Source organism: Cicer arietinum, chromosome 6 (assembly GCF_000331145.2).
Source record: "Cicer arietinum cultivar CDC Frontier isolate Library 1 chromosome 6, Cicar.CDCFrontier_v2.0, whole genome shotgun sequence".
NCBI classification, from domain to species: Eukaryota; Viridiplantae; Streptophyta; class Magnoliopsida; order Fabales; family Fabaceae; genus Cicer; species Cicer arietinum.
The window spans coordinates 14,145,816-14,159,933 of NC_021165.2; the positions used below are offsets into that span (position 1 = coordinate 14,145,816).

Genomic DNA, 14,118 nt, shown 5'->3' on the forward strand with positions numbered 1-14,118 from the left:
TATATATATATATATATAGTCTATGATTGTTCCCCCAATAATGATAATATTTGTAAAATTCTGCAACTATATTCAATTAAGATTGACCTAACACATTTGAAGGCTTAAAATAAATTTAATATATCACAAAATTAATATAATTGATGTCATGTAATAATTTTTCTTCAATTGATTTAATATTGTTGAGATACTATTAAATTTAGAAAAAAATTATATGTTGTAATTTTAAAAATATTAAAACATAAGATTTTTTATTAAGTAAAATTATTTTTTAAAGCATTTTAATAAAATAAATTTTTTATTTTTCACAAAAGTCTAAAGCTATTGATTTAGTAGTCTTACTTGTTTCCATGTTGTTTATCTACTCTCTAATTTTAGTATGATTTAGCAAAATATATTTGTTTGTTTGCGAAGGTAGAATTAGCAATGAAATAGTGTGGTTGGTTTTTTATTTTTGCTTATGAGTAGCTTATATTTCATTTGTGTTGATTGAGTGTGGTTGGTGTTTTTATTTTTTCTTTTTACTTCTTAGGGGTTTCGGTAAACTTGTAACTCATTGTACCACCAAGTTAAAGTGGTTCTCTTGAAAATTGAGAGCAAAGTTAATATTTATTAGATTATTTGAAGTTAAAGTGCTTCTCGCCGCCTCATGCTTCACTTTCGCCGCCTAAACAAACATAAATAAATATTTAAAAAACACTTAAAAACATGCATATGATGTTGTCAAATGCAAACACTCTTACAGTGTACTTTTTCACACAACTCAATGAATTTTTTGGTATGAGGAATTGAACTTAATAATTGAGTGTAAATGCCAAAACTTAACCAGTGAGCCAATTCAAAATCTTGTAGTTATACAGACACACTAATACATATTACATTTTAATATTTAATGCATGTTATTTTAATTTATCTCTTATTTTGTATTTTCCTTTTTTCTCAGTTTCTATTTTTTCTCTACAGATTATAGCTATCACTAATTATATAGTATTGAAGATATTTATCCTCCAAATTTCAAATGATACATACTATAATTTACAAATTGTGAAAAATAATAATAATTGTAGGTTACAAAAATTTTATGCTATTTTTTAAAAAAAATTGTTGTTTGAAAGGGTAAAAATGCAAAATTTTAAATTTAGCAGTTTAAATAAATAATAAATAAATAAAAACTATTACCAAAATTTGATACCTATATATATATATATATATATATATATTTGTAATTATAATATTTTTATTTTTATTTTTATTTTTATATTAGTATAGTAATTTTTAATGAATTTAAAAAATTTGTATCCTAACTCAGTTGGACCTGTCAGGCTGCCACTGTATCTGTGTGAGTTTTGGCAGAAAAAAAGGAAAGCACTAATTTTTATTAATTTTTTTTATAGACACTACTAGAAAATAGCCATTTTTCAGACAACATTGCAGACGAATTTGGGACGTAAATTAGACAACATTCCCACATAATTCAAACGAAATAACAATTTCGAACGACATTCAGACGGACAGGGTGCCGTCTAAAAAACCCGCATCGCAAATTAATACATTCGTCTCAATTCCGTCCCAAATATGTTTTCGACAAATTTCAGTCGGTTTTCATACAAACTTTAAAATCTAAATTTGTGTGATATGTGGTATTGTTTGGACGCATTTCGAACATAGTCCAATAAAACTTTCCTACGCTTTTCAGACAAATTTTTTTGAGTTTGTTTCACATAGATTTTTTGCAACTCAAATAATGATTTTTGTTTTAAAATTTGTTTTACACAAATAAAAAGAGTAACCAAATGTTTTTTTTTTCAAAAACAAAACAATACAAACTAGATTCATATAAGTGCTCAACGTTCTAGCACAAAATATAACAAACTAATATGATCTTAGTTTCATTGGTAAGCAAAATAACACAAATTAGTGTGATACTTTCACCATTTAAAAATACAATACACCAACTAGAGTCATCAAAGTACTCTTAAGTATATACTTAAGTATATATATATATATATATATAAACACTAAAGTCATTTAAAGACCCTCATAGATCTAGATCAAGTTTATCAATCAAATCCAAAATTATCATCATTGTTTCCGTTAGAGGTTTCACCAATTTCATTTAGTTCATCTTGCATAGGTGTCCCATAAGCAAAGTTTGAAGACAATGACATATTCATTTGACTCAATTCTCTTTTGTTGTTGCTCCAATTTATGTTTTTGGTATAAATGTTACAAAAAAATTTACACATAATTGCTCCTCATTTCTAAGATACGAGAAAAGAAAATAATCGTCATATATCTTAAAAACAAAATGGGTGTTTGTGTTTGTAAGAGCGTCTAATAACCATTCTTTTATCTTTTCTATTTACATGCGACATTGACAAAAAATAATTATTGTATCCTAGAGAGTTTTAACTATTACTTATGAGAATAAGTGAACCAGGTAATTTATCTATGATGGCAAAACACTCTTAAGTTTAATTATTTTGCACGCCTTAGCCAAATTCGATATATTTTGGAATTTTCTAATTCTATCTTGTTTTATTAGATGCTAATATTTCTTTGTTGTTTATTATTTGTCATAATTTTAGGTCTAATATTGTCTATTTTTTTTTTTCCAACGTCACCAATATATCATATTTATTATATTATTGTCTCTATATTTTCTATTCCATAGTGTCAAACGGATGTTTGATTTTAAACATTTTTCAATTTAAATACAATCAGATGAAACTTATAATTGTGACTAATACGAGTATTTGCCCACTATACTAGGACAAATCCTTCCTTCATAAAAGTAACATACATATGTCCTCAAAATTGTTAATTTCTTTTTTCTTAACAATTTAGTTCATAGATACAACAGTAGTTTTGATTTTATCACACAAACTAAGTCTTTTAAAAAATGGAGTATTATAGTATTTTAAATTTAGTGCAGAAGTCGTTTAATTTAATTTTAATAAAACCAAATTAAAAATATCATTTTCTTAACTTTGATCTGCATAACAACAACATTATGGAAACAACACTATATTAACATATGGGATTCTTTGGACGCAGTTAAACTCAGAAATTAATGAAATGGGATCAATACATGCATATTTTGAGATTTAATGGATCAATAGGAGACAAAAATATTTAAAGGAGGAATTCCAAAAACAAACGTCAAACATTAAACATTAAAGATTGTTGGAGTAACCTTACATACAAAATTATTATTTTAAATTTTGAATCGATGTTTTTCTTCAAAGTTATAATTTGAATTTACGATGATTTTTTTTCTTATGTGAGAGATCAAATATTGTGTACCATTTATGCAAATATAACACATTTATATTTCATTAAGTATCCGGTAATTTTTCAATCATACTTTATGATAATATTTTATGTTTTATTTCTTCTAATAAAGTTTGCTTATATTTATAAAATATAATATTTTCTTCAAACTAGAAGAAAAGCTCTAAGTTACAAGTTTAGGAGCATTATAATTGTAACAACAACACAATATAAGATTAGGATTAGATAAGTCTGGATTACAATATCCTTGATAATATCCCTTGCCAATGCAGAAGGACATGCAATTAGGTGTTTGATCACATTTAGAAAAACATTTCTCGAATTTAAGTATCAAACTTGCCGTACCTATTGAAAAGAAGAGTATAAATGTAATAAATAATCAATATGCAAAAGAAAAATAATATATAAAAAATTCAAACTCTATTATGTAAATTATCTACATACCTATTGAGAATAGAAGAACTACAATCAAAGTTCTCATGATAAACTTCTGATTACTCATCATTGTTCTTTTTTTTCTTCAATGATCCTCCGTAAATCAATAAGTAAATTTGACATGCTTGTATATGTATATATATAATTAAAATTGTAAAAATAAATATAATAAATAAAATACATATAGATATTTAATTTACTTTAATGATGCACAACTTTATATTGTTTATTTAAAAGTTCGGTCAAAAAATGACCAAATTTCATTTTAAGATTACATTTTATTATTTACCATTTTAATATTTTAAATACTTACTTTAATTTTGTTTATTTTGTTGAATTACACATTATAATAATAATAAATAATAACAATAATAAAAAAATATAATAACAATAATAATAAAAAAATGAAATAATAAGCTGGGACATTTGCTTTGCTAGAATTTTCAAAACGTGAGGTATTTTTCCTTGCCACGTTGGGATTTTTATGTACACCATCTGCAAGTGTCCTTGTTTAGGTTACCACCTTCTACAAGTATCCCTCGTGTGCAAAAACTGTGCAATCCCAATACCTCTACTGCATAAACCTTGTTTTGGAACAAGACTTTGAAGAATCCATGGCGTCCTTTTTTATGGGTGTACAAAAATATGGTTAATTAAACTACGTTAATAAATTAGATTGTATTATATCATAAAAAATCAAACAATTTAAATGGTTTATGAATTGGATCACATGTTTAAAATAATTAAGTTAATCAAACTTAATTCAAAAATCAGTTTAATAAATTTTTTTTTTAACTTCAATTAAATTTTTTTTTCTTACAAAATTTTTAAAATTTATTTTTTTGAAAAATGTAATGAATTTTTTTTCGAAAAAAAAAAGTTAAATAATTTTTTTCATGAACATTTTTTGAGAAAAATCGAAAACATTTTTTTTTGTGAAAAATTTAAAAGTGATTTTTAATAATTAAATCAAACTATTAATGTTGTTCAATAATGGTCGGTTTTTGCACCATGCATATCCCTACGGTCATTCCTCACGTGTTCTTCCGGACTATGATCATAAACATTTTGAAAGTCTTCTGTCCACAAGTGTACGAGTTTGTTACATAATAATAAATAAAATAATCATAAAGAAATGGATTAATTTAACAATTACTCAACTAATCAAGATTTTATACTATTACAGGTAATTTCAACCGCCGCATTGTTTTCTGATGGAAATATATGAAGGTAAAAAAATATCAATTATAAGGAAGAGGGGGTTTGAATTATAATTGCCCCTTTTAAAACATTCCTGTTTAAAACTGAAAATTCAACTCAAAATTGATATTGGTTATAACGAAGATTAATCTTAGTTAGTAAAAAACAGCAATATCAATGTTATCAATATAAACTCTGATTGTAATGCATAAAATAAATAGAGATAGAGATAGAGAGATCACACAAGGATATATCCTGGTTCACCCAACCCGAGTTACGTCCAGTCCTCACAACCGTGAGATTTTTCACTAAGTGTTCAAACCAAGATCGTTTTTAGTTTTCATGGATCAATCTTGATCTTTACACGGTTTCTACCTTTCTACCTAGAAATAATTTTTCACAGGTTTACCTTACACTATTTCAGAAAGGATTTTGCAAGATACATTTTAGAACCTAATAGGATTTTTACACACTACTCAAGCTATGTTATCAAAAATAGTCTTGAGTTACAAAGTGGTGATTTTAAGAGTATTAGAATCTTAGTATTGCTCAACTCTTGTTTGAGAAATAGATTCTGTAAATAGAACTCAGTTGTAATTGATTCTAACACAACACAAAGATTAAAAACAGCAAGCTTTAAGAATGATATTGAGATGCTTGAGTATGATTGAAATGATTGATCTTTTCTTGGTACTTTGAGTTGTGTTTTGTTCTTCATCTTGAAGCTGCATTTATAGACTTCAAGAAGGCTTAGGACAACTCATGTGGCCATTGGAAAGGGACCAGTTGTCATGAAAGAGTTGTTAGATAAATTCTGCCAAAAACAAGATTGATCAGCTGCATCAAAAGATCGATCTAGGATTGATCTTTTGGTTTGTGATGAACTAGCCTTGTACTTCTGTGATTTGTGTCAGTATGTCAGCCTTGAGTACATGTTTTTCTGTTATGTGTGCAGGCTTTAGAATAGTTCAAATCAATAGTGTACTTTGCTACTTGTAGTCTTGTACTTGCATTTGCTTTATAAGAAGAATGATCTTTGTGATATGTCTTTATTGAAGCATGTCTTTAATTCTTCAAATATTGGAACAAATGTGACTTGGATTGATCTTTTGTTGATTCTATGTGAGAGTATAAGATGAATATTGTTTCCTGGATTGATCTTCGTTTTCCAGAACTGCTTCAAGATCAATCTTCGTTTTTCAGAACTGCTTCAAGATCAATCTTCGTTTTCTAGAACTGCTTTCTTTGATCTGATTTGTGATATTTGATACCTATCTTGTTTTAACATACTCAAAAACACATGTTAAATAACAAAACACTTAGAATCATAATTAGAATTCTTAATTAACTTTTTGTTTGTTTTCATCAAAACATTAAATTGAGATTTTGTCTCAACAATATATGCGCCCCTTTCCCTCCCCTTCAAATCCCAAACCCTTTCTCTGATAAGTCACAACCCTTTCTCATAATTTGAAACCCACTAACATCAGCCTCTTTTCCAATTCGAAGCTGCGCAACTTCGTAAATTTCTCTCCGCTGCAGCTCCTATGTTTGTCATGCCATGTAAGCTCTTTCTCTCTGCTCATCGTCTTCCAAATTCTCCTCTTCTGCATGTTCCTCTTTTTGATGTTGCTCCATTTTTGTTAGGTACTCAATCAATTTCAATTTGAAATCCAATCTACTTGGACAATCTATCAAGATGCAAAATATCAATTTCAATACATTATAACACTTTAATCATATACTAAAAAAGTAATTAAATAGATTAGATAGATATTGGTAAGTGAAACTAGGATAATTGATAAATTGTTTTTAAAAACTTCTAATGGATTTTAAATTGATTAATGAATTATTTTGATCAAGTAATTACTATTCAAATCCAAATTCATCGAATCAAGAACGGTTACCCCAAATTTTTATTTCATTGTTGTACGTTGAAGTATTTATTTAACTAAGAATTGGATTTCTTGACCAAGTGTTATGTTTATTGCTTCCATGGTATTCACATTTGGCATATCCTGCCTTGACCAAGATCTTAGTCGTGTCTTTTGTATATATATGTAGTAGTTTTTTCCGCTAAATAACATATATATAATCTATAATTGTTTCCCCGATAACAATAATATTTGTAAAATTCTGTAACTATATTCAATTAAGGTTGGCCTAACACATTTTAAGACTTAAAATAAATTTATTATATTACAAAATTAATATAATTGATGTCATGTAATAGTTTTTCTTCGATTGATTTAATATTGTTGAGATACTATTAAATTTAGAAAAATTTATATATTTCAATTTTAAAAATATTAAAACATGAGACTTTTTATTAAGTAAAATTATTTTTTAAAGCATTTTAATAAAGTAAATTTTATTTTTCACGAAAGTTTGATTGATTTACAAGCCTTACTTGTTTTCCATGTTGATATCCACTTACAAATTTTAGTATGATTTAGCAAAATATATTTGTTTGTTTATATTTATTTCATTTGTGTGGATTGAGTGTGGTTGGTGTTTTTATTTTTTTCTTTTTACTTCTTAGGGGTTTCCGTAAACTTGTAATTCGTTGTACCACCAAGTTAAAGTGGTTCTCTTGAAATTGAGAGAGCAAAGTTAAAGTGCCTCACGCTTCACTCTCGCTCTCACTCTCACTCTCCCTCTCGCTCTCTCACTCTCGCTCTCACTCTCTCACTCTCGCTCTCACTCTCGCTCTCGCTCTCGCTCTCACTCTCACTCTCACTCTCTCACTCTCACTCTCACTCTCACTCTCACTCTCACTCTCACTCTCACTCTTACTCTCACTCTCTCACTCTCACTCTCTCACTCTCACTCTCAAGTACGAGATTGGGGATTGAATCGGTTTTAGGGTTTTGATACATACCTTCCACGTGCTCATTTCAAAGATCTACTTTCACAAATTGCTTTTGTAGTGGTTTCCATTTTTATTAATTGGCTGATATGTAAATGCAATTGGCTGATATGTAAATGCAATTGCAAAGGTGAGCCTTTGTCCTTCATTGCTAATTTTATCAGAATCTTCAATTGCTCTAACAAATGTATCACACTCTCTTTGTAGTTATTTTTTTACGGCAATAGTTGATGGCTTAATGCAATGCTGATTTGCAAAGGTGAGGCTTTGTCCTTCATTGCTAATTTGATCAGAATCTTCAATTGCTTCAACAAATGTATCATACTCTCTTTGCAGTTAATTTGATACAAAGAATGGCAATGGTTATGCAATGCTGACTTGCAAAGGTGAGGCTTTGTCCTTCATTGCTAATTTGATCAGAATCTTCAATTGTTTTAACAAATGTATCTTGCAGTTAATTTGTTACAAAGAATGACAATAGTTATGCAATGCTGACTTGCAAAGGCGAGGCTTTGTCCTTCATTGCTAATTTGATCAGAATCTTCAATTGCTTTAACAAATGTATCACACTTTCTTTGTAGTTAATTTGTTTCAAAGATGGCAATAGTTGATGCCATGCTGACCTGCAAAGGTGACACACCATTGAAGGTGTTTGTCTTTAATACAAAGAAGAAGAACATCAACAAGTTAGTGATATGCTGATTTGCAAAGCTAAAGGTGATCCACTTATTCTTTATATTTTCGTTTATTTTCTTTGCTTCATTCATGTGGCTAGGTAGTGTATAAATAGAACATAAATCAATGTCAATAATCATTCATAACACCCTCGTTGCACTATCATTCTCTCTTTCTCCATTCTATTTATATTTCAATTTTCACTTCACCTATTCCACCACCATCCCCATTAGACAAGAATTAACCATAAACAAAAATGCAGTTCATCTACATTACACTGCTATTGTTGGCCAGCATTGCGGCGCCAACTGTGTGCACCAGTTACCTTCCTCTAAAACGGGTCATTCCACTTAACCATAGCGTTAAGATTGACGTATTGATAGCTCGCGACAGAGTTCGCCACTCAAGAATCTTGGGTGGTGTTGGCGTCAACTTCACAGTCCAGGGGATCGCTGATCCAAACTCCTTTGGGTAAGGCTAATCCTCTTTCTCGTATACTCCTTCATTTATTTCTTATTTGCTAGTTCTTTTCATTTTCTGCTATGCTCTGTCATGCATTTCTTATATCGTACAGAATTGAATTACATTACCATATTTTGTACAGAATTGAATTGAATTTTATTTTTATCAGATACGTGACAGTGAGATTTAATTAATACTACTGTTGGTTTGTTTCTTCAGTCTCTATACCACAAAAGTAAAGCTTGGATCTCCACCAAGGGAGTTTACTGTTCAGATTGACTCCGGAAGTGACGCTTTATGGGTTAACTGTAATCCCTGTACTGGTTGCCCTCATTCCAGTGGACTTGGGGTCTGGTTTTTCAATTTCCGTCATTGCTTTTTTACTAAACACATACTTACTTGTGGTGTAGTGTTTATTTTGTTGCCTTGGGAACCAAGGTTTAGATTTGGAGCTTAACATCTGTTGCTTGTTGCTTTGTATTGTGTACAGATTGAGCCCAGTTTTTTTGACGCAACTAGTTCATCTACGGCTGCACTACTACATTGCTCGGACCCAATATGCCCTTTCGCGGTTCAAGGTGCGCAGGTTCGTTGCTCTCGTAAGGTTAAGCATAATCAGTGCAGCTACAATTTTGAGTTTCAAGATGAGAGTGCAACCTCCGGTTTTTATGTCTCTGATGACATGTATTTTGACACGATCATCGGGCAGTCTTCTCCGACTAGTGTCAACTCGTCAGCCACTATTCTTTTTGGGTGAGAGACTCCTATTCTTATTTATTTTGGATAAATATGTATTTGTATGTTTTGTGGGATTCATAACATATAGAAATTAGACCTGGATAGGTGGGTGAAGGGAGCCTATCCTTGTAGAGGGAACTCCTGAACATTCTTGGTAGGATTGAAAATCAGAGAGAATGTTGGGAGAGAAGAGTGGAATTAAATTGGTAATGCATGTTTTGTCAATAGGTTGTTTTTTAATAAAATGGAGAACTTGTAGATAGTGGAATTTGCCTATCTTCTCGTGTAGTTTTTTCTTTAATTCTCGTGTTTTTATTAATACTATATGGATTTTGGTAAACTTTATTCGATGGTTGTTTTCGAAATAGGTGTAGCACCTATCGATTTGGAGGTTTGACCCAGACGTTAAGAGCGTTTGATGGAATCTTTGGGTTTGGCCCTGGCGATGTATCAGTTGTATCACAATTGTCATCACAAGGGAAAACACCCAAAGTTTTCTCTCACTGTTTGAAAGGAGATGACAATGGAGGAGGAATTCTAGTTATTGGTGAAATTTTGGAGCCCAGTATTGTTTACAGTCCAATGGTCCCATCACAGTATGTTCTCTTCTGCGTTGCTTTTCCCATTTTCTTTCCTCAGTTTGTGGTTCATTTCTTTCCCCATCAGTTTAGTTATGTTTTTTCATCCACAAAGTTTCATCACATGGTACACCCTTTTTATGTTTGAATCAACATAGCAATGGATAAGCATTTTAAAATATTTTTATTTAATTGAATGTAAAAGGTGATATTGTTAAGAATCAGTTTAAGTGCTTCTTGTGTTTTTATTTTCTTGTATTTTCTTACTCTCTTAAGGTGCTATTTTGCAGTATAATTAACTAGTATTTTCCTTTTTAATTAAATCTCAGGCTTCATTACACCTTAAATCTCCAAAGCATTTCTGTCAAGGGGAATCTTCTTTCCATTAGTCCAGCTGTTTTTGCACCATCTTACCACCAAGGAACTACACTTGACAGTGGTACAACCTTGGCTTATCTTATTCAAGAAGCTTACGATCCACTTGTTAATGCAGTAAGATTTCTTGTACCCTGCTCAAAAATTGCAATATTCAACTTTGTTGGGCATATTATTCTCTTTTGCCTATTCTATGACGAGGAATCAACATTGTGAGAAAATAATGTGGATATGCTCTTACTCTTTGGTTTGCTTGTCTCATGTTTTGTCTATTTCCTAAAATCACTTGATATTTTTCCGTTGAGTTAATATGGATTCTCATGTTCCTGTCTTATTGATTGATATTAAATATTGTTATGTTGGATATAGATAGATTTTGAACCATTCACTGATCTAGTCGATAATTCTTTTTTGTTTAAAATCTTAATATGATTTAATATAGACTTGTATGTCTTCAATATTTTAAATTAAATACCGTATTGAGGTTTAATCTTTTTTTGTATAATTTTTATTAATTTTCATAAAAGAGGGTTTGCTTATTTCTCTCATATTTTATGAATGTTTTGATCTAACATATACTGATGTTTAGTTTCTAAACAAATATGTAGATAACCACCGCTGTGTCACAACTTGGCAGCCCCGCTATTTCCGAAGGAAGTCCTTGCTATCTGGTTTCAACCAGGTAATCACAAATATAATATTTGTTATGAAGATCTTTATATATTACATATGAAAAAAGTGTTTGTTCTATTAGGATTTCTGAATATCTCATTAAATATTGTTTTGTTACATATTCAGTATAGATATTTTTCCTTCGGTCAGTTTTAACTTTGCGGGTGGAGCGTCCATGGTTTTAAAACCAGCACAATACCTTGTGCGTAATGATTTCATGGTATGCATTGAAGTATTTATGTTAATGCTTTGGTTATATTCTTGCATACAAGTAAGTTATTCTTTGGAATTGTTTGTCACTGATGTGAAAATATGTTTTACCAGTACGCTTCAACTTGGTGCATAGGTTTTCAAAAAACACAAAGTGGACCCTCAATATTAGGAGGTAAGATGGTAGACAAATTTAAACAGATTATGAACGCTGCTAGGAATTGAAAAAATAAATAAATAGAATTCTCTCATTTTATTATTAAATGGAAATTTTTATAAATGATAAAAAATTCTAGAAATGTCCTATGTATATGTTGATAATGGAAAACACACGATGATAATGATTAGATTCTAATTATCATCATTCAACTTGATTTCATTATATATTTAAATTTATGTTTGTTCTCCGTTTGTTACCACAATCTAATTTCCAAAAAGAAGCCAATGTACTATGCTCAAGTATGTTAATTATAAATTATATATGCTCAAGTAAGTTAATCATAAATTATCCTTTACATGCAAGTATGGTAATAATAAATTAACAAGTATGATTGTATCTTACACAGATCTTGTCTTAAAAGATAGGATAGTTGTTTATGACTTGGATAATCAACGCATAGGATGGACCGACTATAATTGTAAGTTCACCATTTTAATTGTTATTTTTTGCAAGAAATATATGTTCCTTCAATATGTCTTACAATTGAAAACTCTTTTTAGGTTCTATGCCTGTCAACATCTCTATGACCCGGAGCAAGGATAAAAACACAAGTCCAAGAACAAAACGATCAAGTGCCAGTAGCTCTGAGATAAGGATTCTCTACACGTTTTTACATGTAACCTTTGTAGCTTTTCTTATGCACATATTGTATTCTTCATGAAGGAAATATATGATATAAATTGTGCTAGAAATAAATAATTTAGGAATTTTTGTACACTTTCATTTGAGAAGTTTGGGAGGCTAATGAAACAAATGACAGGGATGAATGGATATGTAAAGAGAGTTGAAATTATAATATTGTCACCAAATTTCATTTGTATCGATTATATATTACCAACAAACCGTATTTTCTTTTAAACAATTTAATGGTGTTTATATATATATAACTAGTGGCGGCTAGCTCAAAATAAAGAACAAGTCAGAGATTTGATCTATTTATATTGGTATAAAATTGAAAAAACATCTAATTTACACTTCTATTGATGCAACCAGAACTTTTTCAGTTTGAGTTGAATGTTAGAAGCTGCGTCTTCTCTTTTCTCACTTTGGTTTCTTCTCTATAGATGTTTTTCCATTCTCTATAGATGTTTTCCCATTCCATCGTGCTCATCAAAGTGATGAGGTCAAAAAAGATATCCCTTGTATTGGATGGAAGCAATGAATCATTTTGTGGCTAATAACTAATCCTTAATGCTCAAGGATTCTTCTCTGCACAATATCTATAATCTAAGTATTGCTACATAGTTGCTTTTACAAAAATCACATTCGCTGCTTGCTTCTGCAGAAGCTTTCAAGTTTAAGTAAAATAAATCAGTTCGAAAAAAAGTTTTGAATGTTATCATTAATTATTTTGTGGTACAATATAATTTCTTACGGTATTTAAATATAAAACATTACTTTTTCTCCACAACAGAAAAATAACCAGTCATTTATATTCATGCGATGTTCCACCAATCGAATTACTTTTATAGATAACAATTCACATAGCAATTAGATCAATAATAGGAGAATAAATTATTATCGGAAATAAAGGAAATAAAGAGGATGAATATTCCTATTGTCCACATAGTCAAGCTCCTACACGGGACTATAATATCCTCTATAAAATAAAATCTGTTTGGTAATCATATTCTTAAAATCTTTATTATATTATATTATATTAGAGATGAAAAATAAAATAAAAACTTGTTTGATAGTATATTAGAGATGAATATGGTTTATGCTGTGTATTTCATGCCTGCATTTTTTCCGTTTTGGAAAATTTGATTTGTGAAGTATTACGATTTTGTAATTAATGAAAACATGTTTTCTGTGTATTTTCGGTTCTATACTCAAGTGTAAAAAAAGAATAGAAAAATATATATCACCTGTTCTGCTTTTTTTCTTTTAAAAACAGTAATTTTGAAAATTGTTTTTAAAAATTATATTGCAGAACTATACATTCAAACAAGTTTTTTCTTTTTAAATTTTTTAAAACTAAATCAAATAGGCTCTGATTCAATGAATGTTTTTAGATACCCCATAATTCTATCCTCCACCATATATAATAAACTCCACTAACTGCTAATTTTCTTTCCATAACTCTAATTGAACCTACATATACATGTAATGATATAACTCAATTGCTAGACTAAAGCCCTAGCATCACTTACTTTGGCTGGGCCATGTATAAAATTATACCACGACCAAGACATGTTCATATTGTTCATAATTATAAATTAATCAATAAACTTAAAAAATCAGATTTTAAATTTATTTTTTTAGATGAATTTTTTATAATATCTTAAATATGCATACAAATATATACTGCCTTAACCACAAAAACTAAAACTAATAATTCTATAAAGATTAAAAAGATTATATTTTTATATTCCAAAAATTAAAATTAA

The 14,118-nt window shown here is 29.4% G+C and overlaps 1 protein-coding gene across 1 annotated transcript; it reads left to right on the forward strand.

The window, feature by feature from the left end:
* Positions 1–8,729: 8,729 nt before the first annotated feature.
* LOC101493973 (aspartic proteinase 36) lies at positions 8,730–12,548 on the forward strand. The gene is made up of 10 exons (XM_012716960.3): positions 8,730–8,944; positions 9,155–9,284; positions 9,426–9,688; positions 10,042–10,269; positions 10,581–10,743; positions 11,235–11,308; positions 11,425–11,518; positions 11,623–11,683; positions 12,075–12,146; positions 12,229–12,548. Exons 1-10 carry the CDS (start codon positions 8,730–8,732, stop codon positions 12,387–12,389), a joined length of 1,461 nt encoding a protein of 486 aa, XP_012572414.1. The 3' UTR covers positions 12,390–12,548.
* The last annotated feature ends 1,570 nt before the right edge of the window (positions 12,549–14,118 follow it).

Bases quoted from the DNA above. Each gene is read 5' to 3' on its own strand.
- LOC101493973 (XM_012716960.3), top strand. From the start codon at position 8,730: ATGCAGTTCATCTACATTACACTGCTATTGTTGGCCAGCATTGCGGCG. The intron at 9,689-10,041 runs GTGAGAGACTCC...TTTTCGAAATAG, and splicing joins TCAGCCACTATTCTTTTTGG to GTGTAGCACCTATCGATTTG. The intron at 12,147-12,228 runs GTAAGTTCACCA...AACTCTTTTTAG, and splicing joins AGGATGGACCGACTATAATT to GTTCTATGCCTGTCAACATC.